This window comes from Schistocerca nitens, chromosome 2, assembly GCF_023898315.1.
Source record: "Schistocerca nitens isolate TAMUIC-IGC-003100 chromosome 2, iqSchNite1.1, whole genome shotgun sequence".
Taxonomy (NCBI): Eukaryota; Metazoa; Arthropoda; class Insecta; order Orthoptera; family Acrididae; genus Schistocerca; species Schistocerca nitens.
Window position 1 is genome coordinate 808,641,757 of NC_064615.1, and position 14,153 is coordinate 808,655,909.

Sequence of the window (14,153 nt, forward strand, 5' to 3'; positions counted from 1 at the left end):
TTGGACTTCAAATCCTACTCCTAATTTTTCTTTTGTTTCCTTTACTGCTTGCTCAATATACAGATTGAACATCATCTGCGATAGGCTACAACACTGTCTCACTGCCTTCCCAACCACTGCTTCCCTTTCATGCCTCTCGACGTTTATAACTGCCATCTCGTTTCTGTACAAACTGTAAATAGCCTTTCACTGCATGTGTTTTACCCCTGCCACCTTCAGAATTTTAAAGAGAGCATTACGGTCAACATTGTCAGAAGCTTTCTCTAAATCTACGAATGTTGGAAATTTAGGTTTGCCTTTTCTTAATCTATTTTCTAAGATAAGTCGTAGGGTCAGTATTGCCTCATGTGTTCCAACATTTCGACGGAATCCAAACTGATCTTTCCTAAGTTCGGCTTCTACCAGTTTTTCCATTCGTCTGTAAAGAATATGTGTTTTGCAGCCATGACTTATTATATTAAACTGATAGTTAGTCTGGTGTAAGCTGGCGAGATGGGGGGTAAGTGTTTTCTGCCGGCAGTACTGTCCTTTGACAGAGTCGGTAATTTTCACACCTGTCGACACCTGCTATCTTTGAGATTGGAATTATTATAGTCTTCTTGAAGTCTGAGGATATTTCACCTGTCTCCTACATCTTGCTCACCAGATGGTAGAGTTTTGTCATGGCTGACTCTCCCAAGGCTATCAGTAGCTCCAATGGACTGTTGTCTATTCCCGGGGCCTTGTTTCGACTTATAGATCCTCTTTATACTGCTTCCATCTGTCTGCTTTCCCGTCTTTGCTTAGGACTTGTTTTCCATCTTAACTTTTGATATTCATATGAGTGGTTCTCTTTGCTCCAAGGGTCTCTTTAATTTCTCTGTAGGCAGTATCTTAACCCTAGTGATATATGCCTCTACCTCCTTACATTTGTCCTCTACCATCCTTGCTTAAGGCCTGGCCAGACAGAATGCGGCCTGGCCGTCCGGCCTGTGACCTTGAACCGCCGCCGGCAGGCCGCACTGTTGAATCACTCGTTACTGTATGGCGGCGGTCACACAGAGTGCAGCTCTGACGCACCGGCAACCGGCCTGCCGCACCGGCCGCCGCCGGGTTGTCACAGATTACAGATTCGCCGCAAGCCGGAGCGGCTGCTTGCCTCTGTTGGCGCACTCTACTGCTCTGTGGTCGCACTGGAAGCAGCGGCATGAGGCGGTTTTTGTCTTGCAGTTCGTAGTGCATGCATCATGGGGACAGAAAGACTAATTGAGGAGATGAGAGAATACTACTTTTTGTACGATCCTGATTTGGAGGTAGAATACTTTTGCCCTCGATATACTCTTGATAGAAAGCTGAATTCTCAAAAATAGTGTTGTCACTTCCAATATCAACTACTGTAACCTTCTAATGTGGATCAACGGCCGCCAGGAGAACTAGCGAAAAGAATTGTTTATGACAGAAGAGCTGGAATCCACTATCCTTCGGGCATTTTAACCTGATATGCTTTCCGTCTATGCTTCCAAGGCAGTTCGGAAACCCCCAAAGTTCTGGAAATCCTTCTTGAGATTTCTTCCACATCTCTGTTGTAGGAGTGGGTGAATACTTGAGTTGTAGAACAGTCCATATTGCCTGGCACACTTCTTTCACAATTTCTGAGACTGTTGACCGTCCTAGGCGAAAAGAAAAAGCTATGGTTTGGTGACTGTCACCTGTAGCAAAGTGTATGGAAAAGATTAAAATAAATTATGCCAATAGAACGAATAGATAAGTTAACGACCAAAGATATGTTTGTTTAAATTCAATGACAATGTTATGAATACAATTAAACAAAACAATCTCTTTAGTAGAAAGTTCTAACGGGACATACGGAACTAGATGTTACTATCGTTTGCTGTTTTCGTAAACACTGCAGATAAATTTATCACACCACTCGTAACTACATTGTGGGATAGCACTTTCTTCTGCCGAACCTTTCATATGATACATCAAAACTGAAATGGAATAATTTATATGACTTCTGTATAAAGCACAAAGAGGCTACAAATGGTAAAATGTACCTCAAAAAAATGGGTAGTCTGTGCCTTGTATCAATTGGCTTTCTCCAGTTCGTTCTGCTACCTTTTTATCAGGCGATGCAGTTCATCGAAACATTCTCGCGACATGTGAAAATATTTGAACCTATCTTCAAAAAAATCAAATGGCTCTGAGCACTATGGGACTTAAAATCTGAGGTCATCAGTCCCCTAGAACTGAGAACTACTTAAACCTAACTAACCTAAGGACATCACACACATCCATGCCCTAGGCAGGATTCGAACCTGCGACCATAGCAGTCAAGTGGTTCCGGACTGAATCATCATCATCATCATCATCATTTAAGACTGATTATGCCTTTCAGCGTTCAGTCTGCCCCCTTATAAAATTCCTCCATGATACCCTATTGAGTGCTAACATTGGTGCCTCTTCTGATGTTAAACCTATTACTTCAAAATCATTCTTAACAGAATCCTTGGTCTGCCCCGACTCCTCCTACCCTCTACTGCTGAACCCATGAGTCTCTTGGGTAACCTTGCTTCTCCCATGCGTGTAACATGACCCCACCATCTAAGCCTGTTCGCCCTGACTGCTAAATCTATAGAGTTCATTCCCAGTTTTTCTTTGATTTCCTCATTGTGGACACCCTCTTGCCATTGTTCCCATCTACTAGTACCTGCAATAATCCTAGCTACTTTCATATCCGTAACCTCAACCTTGTTGATAAGGTAACCTGAATCCACCCAGCTTTCCCTCCCATGCAAAAAAGTTGGTCGAAAGATTGAACGGTGCACAGATAACTTAGTCTCGGTACTGACTTCCTTCATGCAGAAGAGAGTAGATCGTAGCTGAGCGCTCACTGCATTAGCTTTGCTACACCTCACTTCTAGTTCTTTCACTATGTTACCATCCTGTGAGAATATGCATCCTTAGTACTTGAAACCGTCCACCTGTTCTAACTTTGTTCCTCCTATTTGGCACTCAATCCATTTATATTTCTTTCCCACTGACATTACTTTCGTTTTGGAGATGCTAATCTTCATACCATAGTCCATACATTTCTGATCTAGCTCTGAAATATTACTTTGCAAACTTTCAATCGAATCTGCCATCACAACTAAGTCATCCGCATATGCAAGACTGCTTATTTTGTGTTCACATATCTTAATCTCACCCAGCCAGTCATATTGTTTTCAACATATGATCCATAAATAATATGAACAACAGTGGAGACAGGTTGCAGCCTTGTTTACCCCTGAAACTACTCTGAACCATGAGCTCAATTTACCGTCAACTCTAACTGCTGCCTGACTATCCATGTAAAGACCTTTAATTGCTTGCAAAAGTTTGCCTCCTATTCCATAATCTCGTAGAACAGACAATAACTTCCTCCTAGGAACCCGGTCATATGCCTTTTCTAGATCTATAAAGCATAGATACAATTCCCTGTTCCACTCATAACATTTCTCCATTATTTGCCGTAAGCTAAAGATCTGGTCCTGACAACCTCTAAGAGGCCTAAACCCACACTGATTTTCATCCAATTGGTCCTCAACTAATACTCGCACTTTCCTTTCAACAATACCTGAGAAGATTTTACCAACAACGCTGATTAAAGAGATACCTCTGTAGTTGTTACAATCTTTTCTGTTTCCATGTTTAAAGATTGGTGTGATTACTGCTTTTGTCCAGTCTGATGGAACCTGTCCCGACTCCCAGGCCATTTCAATTATCCTGTGTAGCCATTTAAGACCTGACATTCCACTGTATTTGATGAGTTCCGACTTAATTTCATCCACCCCAGCTGCTTTATTGCACTGCAATCTATTGACCATTTTCTCCACTTCCTCAAATGTGATGCTATTTCCATCATCATTCCTATCCCGTTCTACCTCGAAATCTGAAACATTACTGATCGTATTTTCACTTACATTGAGCAACTCTTCAAAATATTCCCTCCATCTGCCCAAGGCATCCACAGGATTCACCAGCAGTTTTCCTGACCTGTCCAAATTACTTGTCATTTCCTTCTTAACCCCCTTTCGAAGACTGCTAATTACGCTCCAGAATGGTTTTCCAGTAGCTTGACCCATAGTCTCCAATCTGTTTCCAAAGTCTTCCCAAGATTTCTTCTTGGATGCTGCTATTATCTGTTTGGCTTTGTTTCTTTCTTCAACATAACTTTCTCTGTCTACCTGAGTTCTAGTATGTAGTCATTTTTGATACGCCTTCTTTTTCCTTTTACAGGCTGCCTTGACTGTGTCATTCCACCAAGCTGTTTGCTTCATCCTACTTTTACACACTACTGTTCCAAGGCATTCTTTAGCCACTTCTAGTACTGTGTCCCTGTACCTTGTCCATTCCTTTTCCAATGACTGTAATTGACTACATTCAACTAACTGGTACCTTTCTGAGATCGCTGTTATGTACTTGTGCCTGATTTCCTTATCCTGAAGTTTCTCAATCTTATCCTCCTACATATGCACCTGACCTCCTGCACTTTCGGCCTCACAATCCCAATTTCACTGCAGATTAAATAATGATCAGTGTCATCAAAGAATCCCCTGAATACACGTGTGTCCCTCACAGCCTTCCTGAATTCCTGATCTGTTATTATATAGTCAGTGACAGATCTGGTTCCCCTGCCTTCCCAAGTAGACCGGTGAATGTTCTTATGTTTAAAAAAGGAGTTTGTGATTACTAAGCCCATACTCGCACAGAAACCCAAGAGTTGTTTCCCGTTCCTGTTGGCCTCCATATCCTCTCCAAATTTACCCATAACCTTTTCATACCCTTCTGTTCCGAACTGAAGAGGGAGGGGGGGGGGGGGGGGGGGAACTTGCACAAAGATAATGCGTCCCGGGTGAAGTTTCCAAATCGTCTAACGTCAAGACAAACGCGCTATGCATGCAAGCTTAATAATGGTGTTCAGCCCCTTCCATCCAGTAACAGCTGACGCATCAAGAGTCATTGCTGCGGCCGGCCGTTGCCTGTTTGGCGTCCCTGGCCGCTGACTGGCCCGGCCTCCCGCTGCACCGTCCGTCGCAGCGGCAGGCCGGATTCTGTCCGGCCAGGCCTTTAGTCATTTTGCACTTCCTGTTGATCTCAGTTTTGAGATGTTTGTATTCCTTTTCGCCTGCTGCATTTACTGCATTTTTATACTTTCTCCTTTCATTTATTAAATTCAATATTTATTCTGTTAACCCAAGAATTTCTACTAGCCCTCGTCTTTTTACCTACTTAATACTCTGCAGCAGCCTTCACTATTTCATTTCTGAAAGCTACCCACTCTTCTTCTACTGTATTCCTTTCCCTTATCCTTGTCAATCGTTCCATAATACTACCTTTGGAAACCTCAACAGCCTCTGGTTCTTTCAGTTTATCCAGGTGCCATCTCTATAATTTCCTATCTTTTTGCAGTTTCTTCAGTTTTAATCTACAGTTCATAACCCATAAATTGTGGTCAGAGTCCACTTCTGCCACTGGAAATGTCTTACAATTTAAAACCTGGTTCCTAAATCTCTGTCTTACCATTATATAATCTGTCTGAAATCTTCCAGTGTCTCCAGGCCTCTTCCCCATATATAACCTTCTTTCATGATTCTTAAACCAAGTTTTAGCTATGATTAAGTTATGTGCTGCACAACATTCTACCAGACAGCTTCCTCTCTCATTCCTTACCCCTGTCCATATTCACCTACTACTTTTCCTTCTCTTCCTTTCCCTACTATTAAATTCCAGTCCTCCAAGACTATTAAATTTTTGTCTCCCTTAACTATCTGAATTTCTTTTATCGCATTATACATTTCTTCAAACTCTTCATCATCTGCGGAGCTAGTTGGCATATAAACTTGCACTACTGTGGTAGGCATGGGCTTTCGTGTCTATCTTGGCTACAGTAATGCGTTCACTATGCTGTTTATAGTAGCTTATCCGCGCTCCTAGTTCTTTATTCACTATTAAACCTACTCCTGCTTTACCCGTATTTGATTTTCTATTTATAACCCTGTATTCACCTGACCAGAAGTCTTGTTCTTCATGCCACCGAACTTCACTAATTCCCACAATATCTGACTTAAATGTATCCATTTCTCTTTTAAATTTTCTAACGTACCTACCCGATTAAGGGATATGACATTCCACGCTCCAATTCGTAGAACGCCAGTCTTGTTTCTCTTGATAACGACATCCTCCTGAGTAGGGTCACCGCCCGGAGATCTGAATGAGGGACTATTTTACCCAAGAGGGCGGCATCATCACTTAGGTGCGGCTATCTGTATCGCTGAGGCACGCAAGCCTCCCCACCAACGGCAAGGTCCATGGTTCATGGAAGGGGGGGGGGGGGAATGTAAGCATACAACTTACAATTGTAGCCTTAGAAATTTTGTATGATTTTCATCCAGCCTTAATTACATTAGCAGTAATGATGCCACAAATCTTCACTGAATGGTCTGCTCTGGAGCTAGCCACATTTGCTTCATAGGTGATCTGGAAAGTCAGACAATATGCCTAGGTTCATCCATGAAGTCATTGAAATATGCAACATTGTGAATTGGCAGAGGAAATATAGTGATACCGGTAGATTATCTTTACCACAATTCTCCCCATCCCTCCCTTTTTCTCACTGTTGTGGAGGGTGTGTACTTAAATTGGGTCCTTAATTTGTCCTTGTTGAATAACAGTGTGCCGGCCGTCGTGGCCGAGCGGTTCTAGGCGCTCAGTCCGGAACTGTGCGACTGCTACGGTCGCAGGTTCGAGTCTTGCCTCGGGCATGGATGTGTGTGATGTGCTTAGGTTAGTTAGGTTTAAGTAGTTCTAAGTTCTAGGGGACTGATGACCACAGCTGTTAAGTCCCATAGGTAAAAAAAAAATAACAGTGAGTTTGGAAAGACACCTTAAACTACACCCTGCACTGCCATGGACTCATCTAAATGTTTAATACTAATAAAAAAAAACACTGCCATAGTAGTTTCTGCAACTGTCTTATCATTCCAACTTATTACCATCTTGCTACATATGGAGATACAGATTGTTTGAATTGGTAATTAAGTTCTGACCTCACTTTAGTTGTATAGCTGTGTGGTTCATTTGACAGTTCTCTTAAATGGCCTTGCAGTTTCTCCCATAACTACTGGATATAAGAAATGAGTCTTTAAGGACAATTGTAACTCACTGGAGATCATTATGTTGATTTTCGTAAACCAGTTATGAAGTTTCCCATGCCACCTTATACGGGTCTACCATTGCATGTGAGTGAATGGTACACATAATAAAAGTGAGATTGAGACTTCTTGTAACCAACAGTAGAAAATATTCCCTAAAAGACACGATGTCATGGGAGATGGGCAACAGCATGAAGTAGGGGATTGCCTGTAGGAGCGAGGTACAGTGGGGACTGTGTATGCCCTGGGACCACTACAGTAGATGTGAAGGTTCTACAGGAACCCTGAAATTGGCTGCTAAGGGGGCTCTGGTGTAGCTACGAAAGGCCCAGCAAGCCAGAAGTGGATTATGATGTCTACTTTCAGAAATAGAATGGGCCTCGGAAAGGACAGATTTAATCGGCAACAAACTGTCTATAAACAAGGACTAAGATATGGAACATTAAATATACAAACATTGACTGGAAAGATTGAGGATATGGTAGACATGATGGAAAGAAGGAAGTTAGACCTATTGGGTTTAGCTGAAAGGAGAAGGAAGGAGAGAACTTAGTAAAGGCTGCTGACTGTACTGGAGTGGAAATGAGGAGGGAAGGAGAAATGGAGTCGGAAGAGTAGTAAGAGGTGGATTATAAGAGGAAGTGAAGAGAATAAGTGATATGGTAATGAAGACCAAAATATAACTCAGAGAAGCAAGAGTTTGAAGAGGAAATGCATATGCAGATGGGAAGGAAGAATATGATAGATAGTAATGGGAGATTTAAACACACACGTTGGAAGAGAAAGGCAAGGCTGCAGAAGTGTGCTTGGCCCAGAGGGTTGGGGCTGCCGAAATGAGGAAGGTGAAAGACTATTGAAGTTCTGTCAAAGTAATGGCTTGCTGGTTGCGAACTCTTGGTTCAGGAAAAGAGAGAACCACAAGATTACCTGGTACAGTCAAGACTTAAAAAGAGGAAGTCATTAGTTGACTATTTCCTGTACAACAGTGATATGAAAAGGAACATCATTGACATTAAGGTAATACCATCAGAGGCCTTGGATAGCGACCACCGTTTGCTGGTAATGAACCTGAGATGGACTAAGGATAATAAAGGGACAAGAAACCAGGAAAGGTGTATAAGGGAATGGAAGTTGAAGGTGGAAGAAAGCAGGCTACAGTGTCTGCAAGTAGTAAAGGAAAGCATTCCAAAGGATGAACCAAAAATGGTAGAAGAGGAATGGGTTAGATTCAAGGGAACATTAGCAAGTGTGGCAGAAGCAATATGTGGAAGGACAAGCAACAAAAAGAGTGAGAAAGAAACACCCTGGTGGAATGATAAAACAAAGGATATAGTACAGAAGAAGAATAGAGCCTTTAGGGTGTGGTCCCAGAAGAAAACAGTAGAGACAAGAGAAGAGTACCAGGCAAGCAAGAAAGAAGCAAAAAGAGTGGTGGTGGTGGAAAGAAGAAAGTGGATAGAACAGTGGACCAGAATGACGGAGGAGGATAGTGAAGGTTCAAAAAAGGTGTTATATGGAATGATTAAAAGTAAGAGGAAGAACAGTACAACAGATTATGCTCGGATGGTAAAACAAAAGTGGACAAGATGTAGAGAATAAGGAGGAACTCGAGAATATGTGGAAGGAGTGTTTTGACGAACTCCTAAACCCAAATGGAGACCTGGGGGAGGAGGAACAGAAAATAGAAAAGGGCCTTACATGGGGAGAAGTGGAAGAGGCATTGGACAAGCTGAAGGGAAGGAAATCACCAGGTCTGGATGAGCTAAGCATAGAGATGCTGAGAGCAGCAGGAGAGGTAGGGATACAGTGGCTACATCAAGTAATGAAAATTTTGTGGAGACAGAAGACGATCCCAGAAGACTGGAAGAAGGGAATAATTATCCCGATCTTTAAGAAGGGAAATAGAAAAGAGTGCAAGAACTATCGGGGGATAACATTGATGAGTCATTGTGCAAAGACTTTTGAGAAAATTTTGGAAGCACAAATTCGGGCAAAATTAGAAGGAAGAATGAGAGAAGAGCAACATGGCTTCAGAACAGGAAGGTCCACAGTGGATCTAATTTTTGCTGTAAGACAACTGTAGGAACAGTACTACGAATATGAAATAGATCTACTAATGACCTTCCCAGACATTGAAAAAGCAAAGTGTGGAAAGCCCTGGAGAACAGAGGAGTAGCAAAACATTATCTGGAGGATAAGGGAAATGTACCATGCAAGTGTGAGCTGTGTGAAAGTGGGAGGAGAGAGATCAGCTTGGATTGAACAGAAGAATGGCTTGAGGCAGGGAAGTACACTTTCACCATTAGTCTTCATTGTAGTGATTGATGATATAATGATTATAGTGGCACAAGTAACTGGTGAAAGGAATATGAAAGCTATGGTGTTTGCAGATGATCTGATGATTTGGGGGAATAAGGAGGACGAAGTACAAGAGCAGTTGGACGTATGGGAATGAACAGTTACTAGAATATGGAATGAAATTTAGTATAAGTAAGAGTGAGATGATTATCACAACAAGAAAGAAGGAGAGAGGAACAACGGGAATAACAATTGGTGGGGAACAATTGAAGAGAGTGGAGAGTTTCAAGTACCTAGGAAGCCTGATACAGGAAGATAGAAAAAACGACAGAGAGATAAACAAGTGGGGAAGTAAAGCAGAAGCATTTTGGAAGAGGTCAGAAGCCTGATATGGAGCAAGGATGTACCCCAAATCAGTAAAAAGGTTATATACCAGTCATATTATGTCCCAATCCTGACATATGCATCAGAAACCTGGGTTATGAAAGGAAGAGAGAAAAGCAAAGTACAAGCTAGTGAGATGAAATTCTTGAGAAACAGTATTGGAGTGACAAAGTTAGACAGAAATGATAAGATCAGAGAGTTAATGAAGGTGGAACCATTACAGGAGATAGAGAAATCAATGCTGAGATGGTACGGACACATTAAGAGTATGGAGGAGGAGAGGGTACCCAGGAGGACACACGAGATGAAACTGGAAGGAAAGCGACCAAGAAGAAGACCGAGAGACAGATGGCTGAAAGGAGTAGAAGAGTGCATCCAGAAGAAAGGAGAAGACTGGACCAAGGTGAAGACAGAGAGATGGTGGCAAGACAGAAGATGATGGAGAGGCCTATGTTCCATACAGACCCGGCCAGAGGCTCGAAACTGTCAAGGATGATGATGATGATGATGATGATGATAATAGTTGACAGGCAGACATCTTAAAGTAATGAGTCCATATCGTTCAATGATATTGCAAGTGCTGTTGTCTAGAGGCGGCATTTTGTAGCATATGCAGTGATTAAGCAAGAAATTCATGTTCAAAGCATTTATATGTCCAATTATGGGGTGTGATCAGTAAATAAAGAGAATTTCGTAGTTTTGTATTGTATTAGGCCAATTCATGCAATTTTTTTCTGTTATGTTGGAAAACTTGAGAAATCTCTGTACCAGTATCAGTCTTGCTGCTGAGTCTGCTATGAGCGAAACAAGGGTTTATGAGGAGTATAAGCAGTTTGAAGAAGACCTTGAAGAGGTAGAGCCCCCTGGATGCGTCTGCTTCTTATCAACTAATGAAATCATGAAAAAAGTGAAAAAAATTTATTATGAATGATTATCATATCACAGTTGTAGAAGGAGCTGTCAGTGTTGGTTAATCAGTTTCCTCAACTCATGAAAATTTTTCAGGTGTTTCAGGTTCGAAACATATGATAGCAAAATTAATTGTGAAGCAGTTGATTTTCAAACAAAAACTGCAGTGAATGCAAGTTACTCAGGGGTTGCTAATTGAAGTCAACAACTATACAGAACTACAGACACATGTCTGACAGATGATCAAACATGGGTTTATGGATATTATGTTGAAATTAAGACTCAATTGGCCCAGTGAAAGCATTCTGAATCAGCAATAAGATTAAAATAAACTCGAATATGAAGTATATTCTCACTTTGTTCTTCAATTTTGACATCCTACTACATTTATTATAGCATAGACTATTTTCAAGGGATGGACATCGATTTAGAAAAAAAAGTAAATTCATGAAAAAAAAAATACCTGTAATGTTTTGAACTTATCACCCATCTTACATTTCTATACATGTATAACATTGTATCCTCTTAGATTCTTTTAGCTAGCATCCCTTAGCTCTTAACATGAGCATAGTTGAGAGTAGGTTGCAAAAAAATTTTTCATCTGTTTCTTATCGTTATTGGGTGATACAGCCTAAAGCAGCGGTTATCACACTGTTTTTATTAAGAGCCAGTACTGACATTTTGAGGCTTGAGACAGCACCTTAAGTCTCATATGAACCAAGCTTATATTAATTGGTAAAACTCATAAATTAATATGTTAAAAGTCCCCCAATAGACTAGCTATAGTAAGGATCATTAAAGTTGGTCGCTGGTCCACAAGGAGTTATCGGGAAAAGTTGGCATCTTTCAGAATACTTCGTACTGACTGTTCTCTGTTTCACATTTCTACCATTGTCAGTGAACCCATACAGTGTTATATTACGACATTCAATGGCTGAGGAAGTGTTGCTGTGTATGTATGTGAGCGGGTGGTTAATAGCAGTAATAGTATTGATGTTTAAATGTATAGTGCAATATGAGACATGATCATAAATGTTTTGAATGTCATTTTTCTTCTACTTACTGTGTTGTATTACAACAGCATAAATTTAATATTTCTTGCTACAAAAATGTACCAAATTTGAAGATGGCCATCTTTATAATGTGGATTCACAAATCCATGTTATTTCCCAAATGAAATTTTCACTCTGCAGCGGAGTGTGCGCTGATATGAAATGGCCTGGCAAATTAAAACTAAACTGTTTGTCGAACTGAGACTCAGACTTGGGACCTTAGCCTTTCACGGAGAAGTGCTCTACCGATGAGCTACCCAAGTGCAGTGCTGTACCGATGAGCTACCGAAGTGCAACTCATGACCCATCTTCACAACTCTACTTCCGCCCAAAACATGAGTCATGGTTTGCCCTTTGCCCGCAAAATGCGAAGGTCCCTAGTTTGAATCTCTGTCCGGAATGCAGTTTTACTCTGCTAGAAAGTTTCATGTTACATTTGAAATTTATACCACAGCTACTGGTTGGTACGAGTTGTGCATTCCTGGAAGTTGTCAGTACTGGAAGACAAACAATCAAACATTTCCCCCTCTCATCCCCTAATCCCACAGTGGGTGAACTACTTGCCCCACTCCCCTTGAGCTAATCTCATAGACTATTTCATCAACATTACTTAAAATTAAGCACATGAAACCCTTGAATTCGTGCATCATAAGTAGACATAAAATTCTAATGAAAAGTAAAAAATGGTACAGCAGGTTGTTTTACCACCTGTGGGCCATGAGAGTAATCAATTCCTGGCTGTTGTGCAGAAGAGTATCAGAGACCATGATCATAAAAACTTGAAGCTTTCTGAATTTCTCATGGAGTTGCTCACTGTTTGTGTCATTCTGGTCAAACTTCAACAACACAATGGAGACCAAGTAATGAACTGGAACATCACATACAGGCCAAGAAGACAAAAAGGGATCTGTATAACATGTTCCTCCACCGGATATAAGGCTGGATCAAGTAGATCATCTATCATCATACATGTGATTGGGACAGAGGTGCAAAATGCCAGGGCGTAAGGATTTTTGTGGGTGGAGTGTAATAAATGTGCAGTTGCATTATGTTTACAGGACCACAAGAACTACTGTCATATAAATTGATTGTCAGTTTTCTAGTTAAAAACCTGTTGGAACTGGATAACCTATTGTACAAATAAAAAAGGTGTATAATAATTTTCAATAAATATTCAGTATTTACAGTATTAATTTCCTATTTATTTGCTTTAATAATCCTTCCTTGTCACACACAAGTAGTTAATCACATACAACAAATACATGATGAGTGACTTCGTAACAAACAGAAGCAGGACAGTAGTCACATTTACTGTACCTAGTAAGTCATGAATGCATTGTGTAGCTGATCACCTACAAAGGGTTAATAGTGCTTACTAATGTTAAGGAAAAAATTTTCAGTTTTTTTCTCGGTGTATAGGCACTTAAATTTAAACATGGCAATATTTATAGCTTTAAAAAAAAAAAAAAAAAAAGACGTGCATTAAATGATTAAAATTACCTTCTCCGTAAATATTTTTTTGTTGCAAACTATACTCATAAGAAGCTCTTAACATTAGTTAATAGTTATGGATTTGATTGCTAGCTGCTTGATGCATGTTATTGTAAAATTTGGCTGAGAACCACGGGCCATACAAACACATGATTCAGGCCATAATTGGTCCGTTGGTGACAGTGTGACAACCCCTGTCGTAAAGGAAGTATACAACTGTTTGCGTCGATGAAGAGATGTCACACTATTACTTTGATAGCCATTGCAGCTGTTTTTGCACATCCATTCATTGGCCGGATTGCGTTGTTATGTTATTCTCTAGGGCATCAGTGTAATGTAATTTAATAATTTTGTATAAGACAGAGGAGATATAACCAATGTGAAGTTTCTTGTTGTGAAGAAACAGTGCTGCTGAATCGTTTATTATTGTCGATTGTTATTTTGGATTTTAGGTATCACATCATCACACAAATTCAGAAGTTGTTGTACCAGTCAAGGATATCTTGGTGTCCACTGCAGACACTGAACTTCAAAAGGAGCAAAATCAGCACCCTGTTTCTGAAAAGCCTGAAAATAAGGTGGAGAGAACTGTGTCGACTAGACCAATCCGGAAACGTAATATTCATGTAAGTTTGTCTTAGTTATTCCTAATGATAAACTAGAAGCAGCATTATGTTTGTGCAAGAGCTCAATTTGTTTGTGACTACATTTTACATTATTTGAATTTTGCTATATTTTGCAGTTTTATCATCACCTAATTTGTATTTTAGAATCCATTTTCAGTTGACTACAAACAACCTGTACCAGTTTTATAAATACACTACAAATATGTCATACAGTTTCA

At 40.5% G+C, this 14,153-nt stretch overlaps 1 protein-coding gene across 1 annotated transcript in view; it reads left to right on the forward strand.

Moving 5' to 3' along the window:
- The window catches only part of LOC126235346 (uncharacterized), a 249,772-nt gene that overhangs the window by 191,371 nt on the left and 44,248 nt on the right, over positions 1-14,153 (forward strand). Inside the window, exon 11 of the mRNA XM_049944068.1 lies at positions 13,762-13,935. Within this exon, the coding sequence (XP_049800025.1) occupies positions 13,762-13,935 (174 nt within the window). The remainder of the gene's footprint in view (positions 1-13,761; positions 13,936-14,153) is intronic.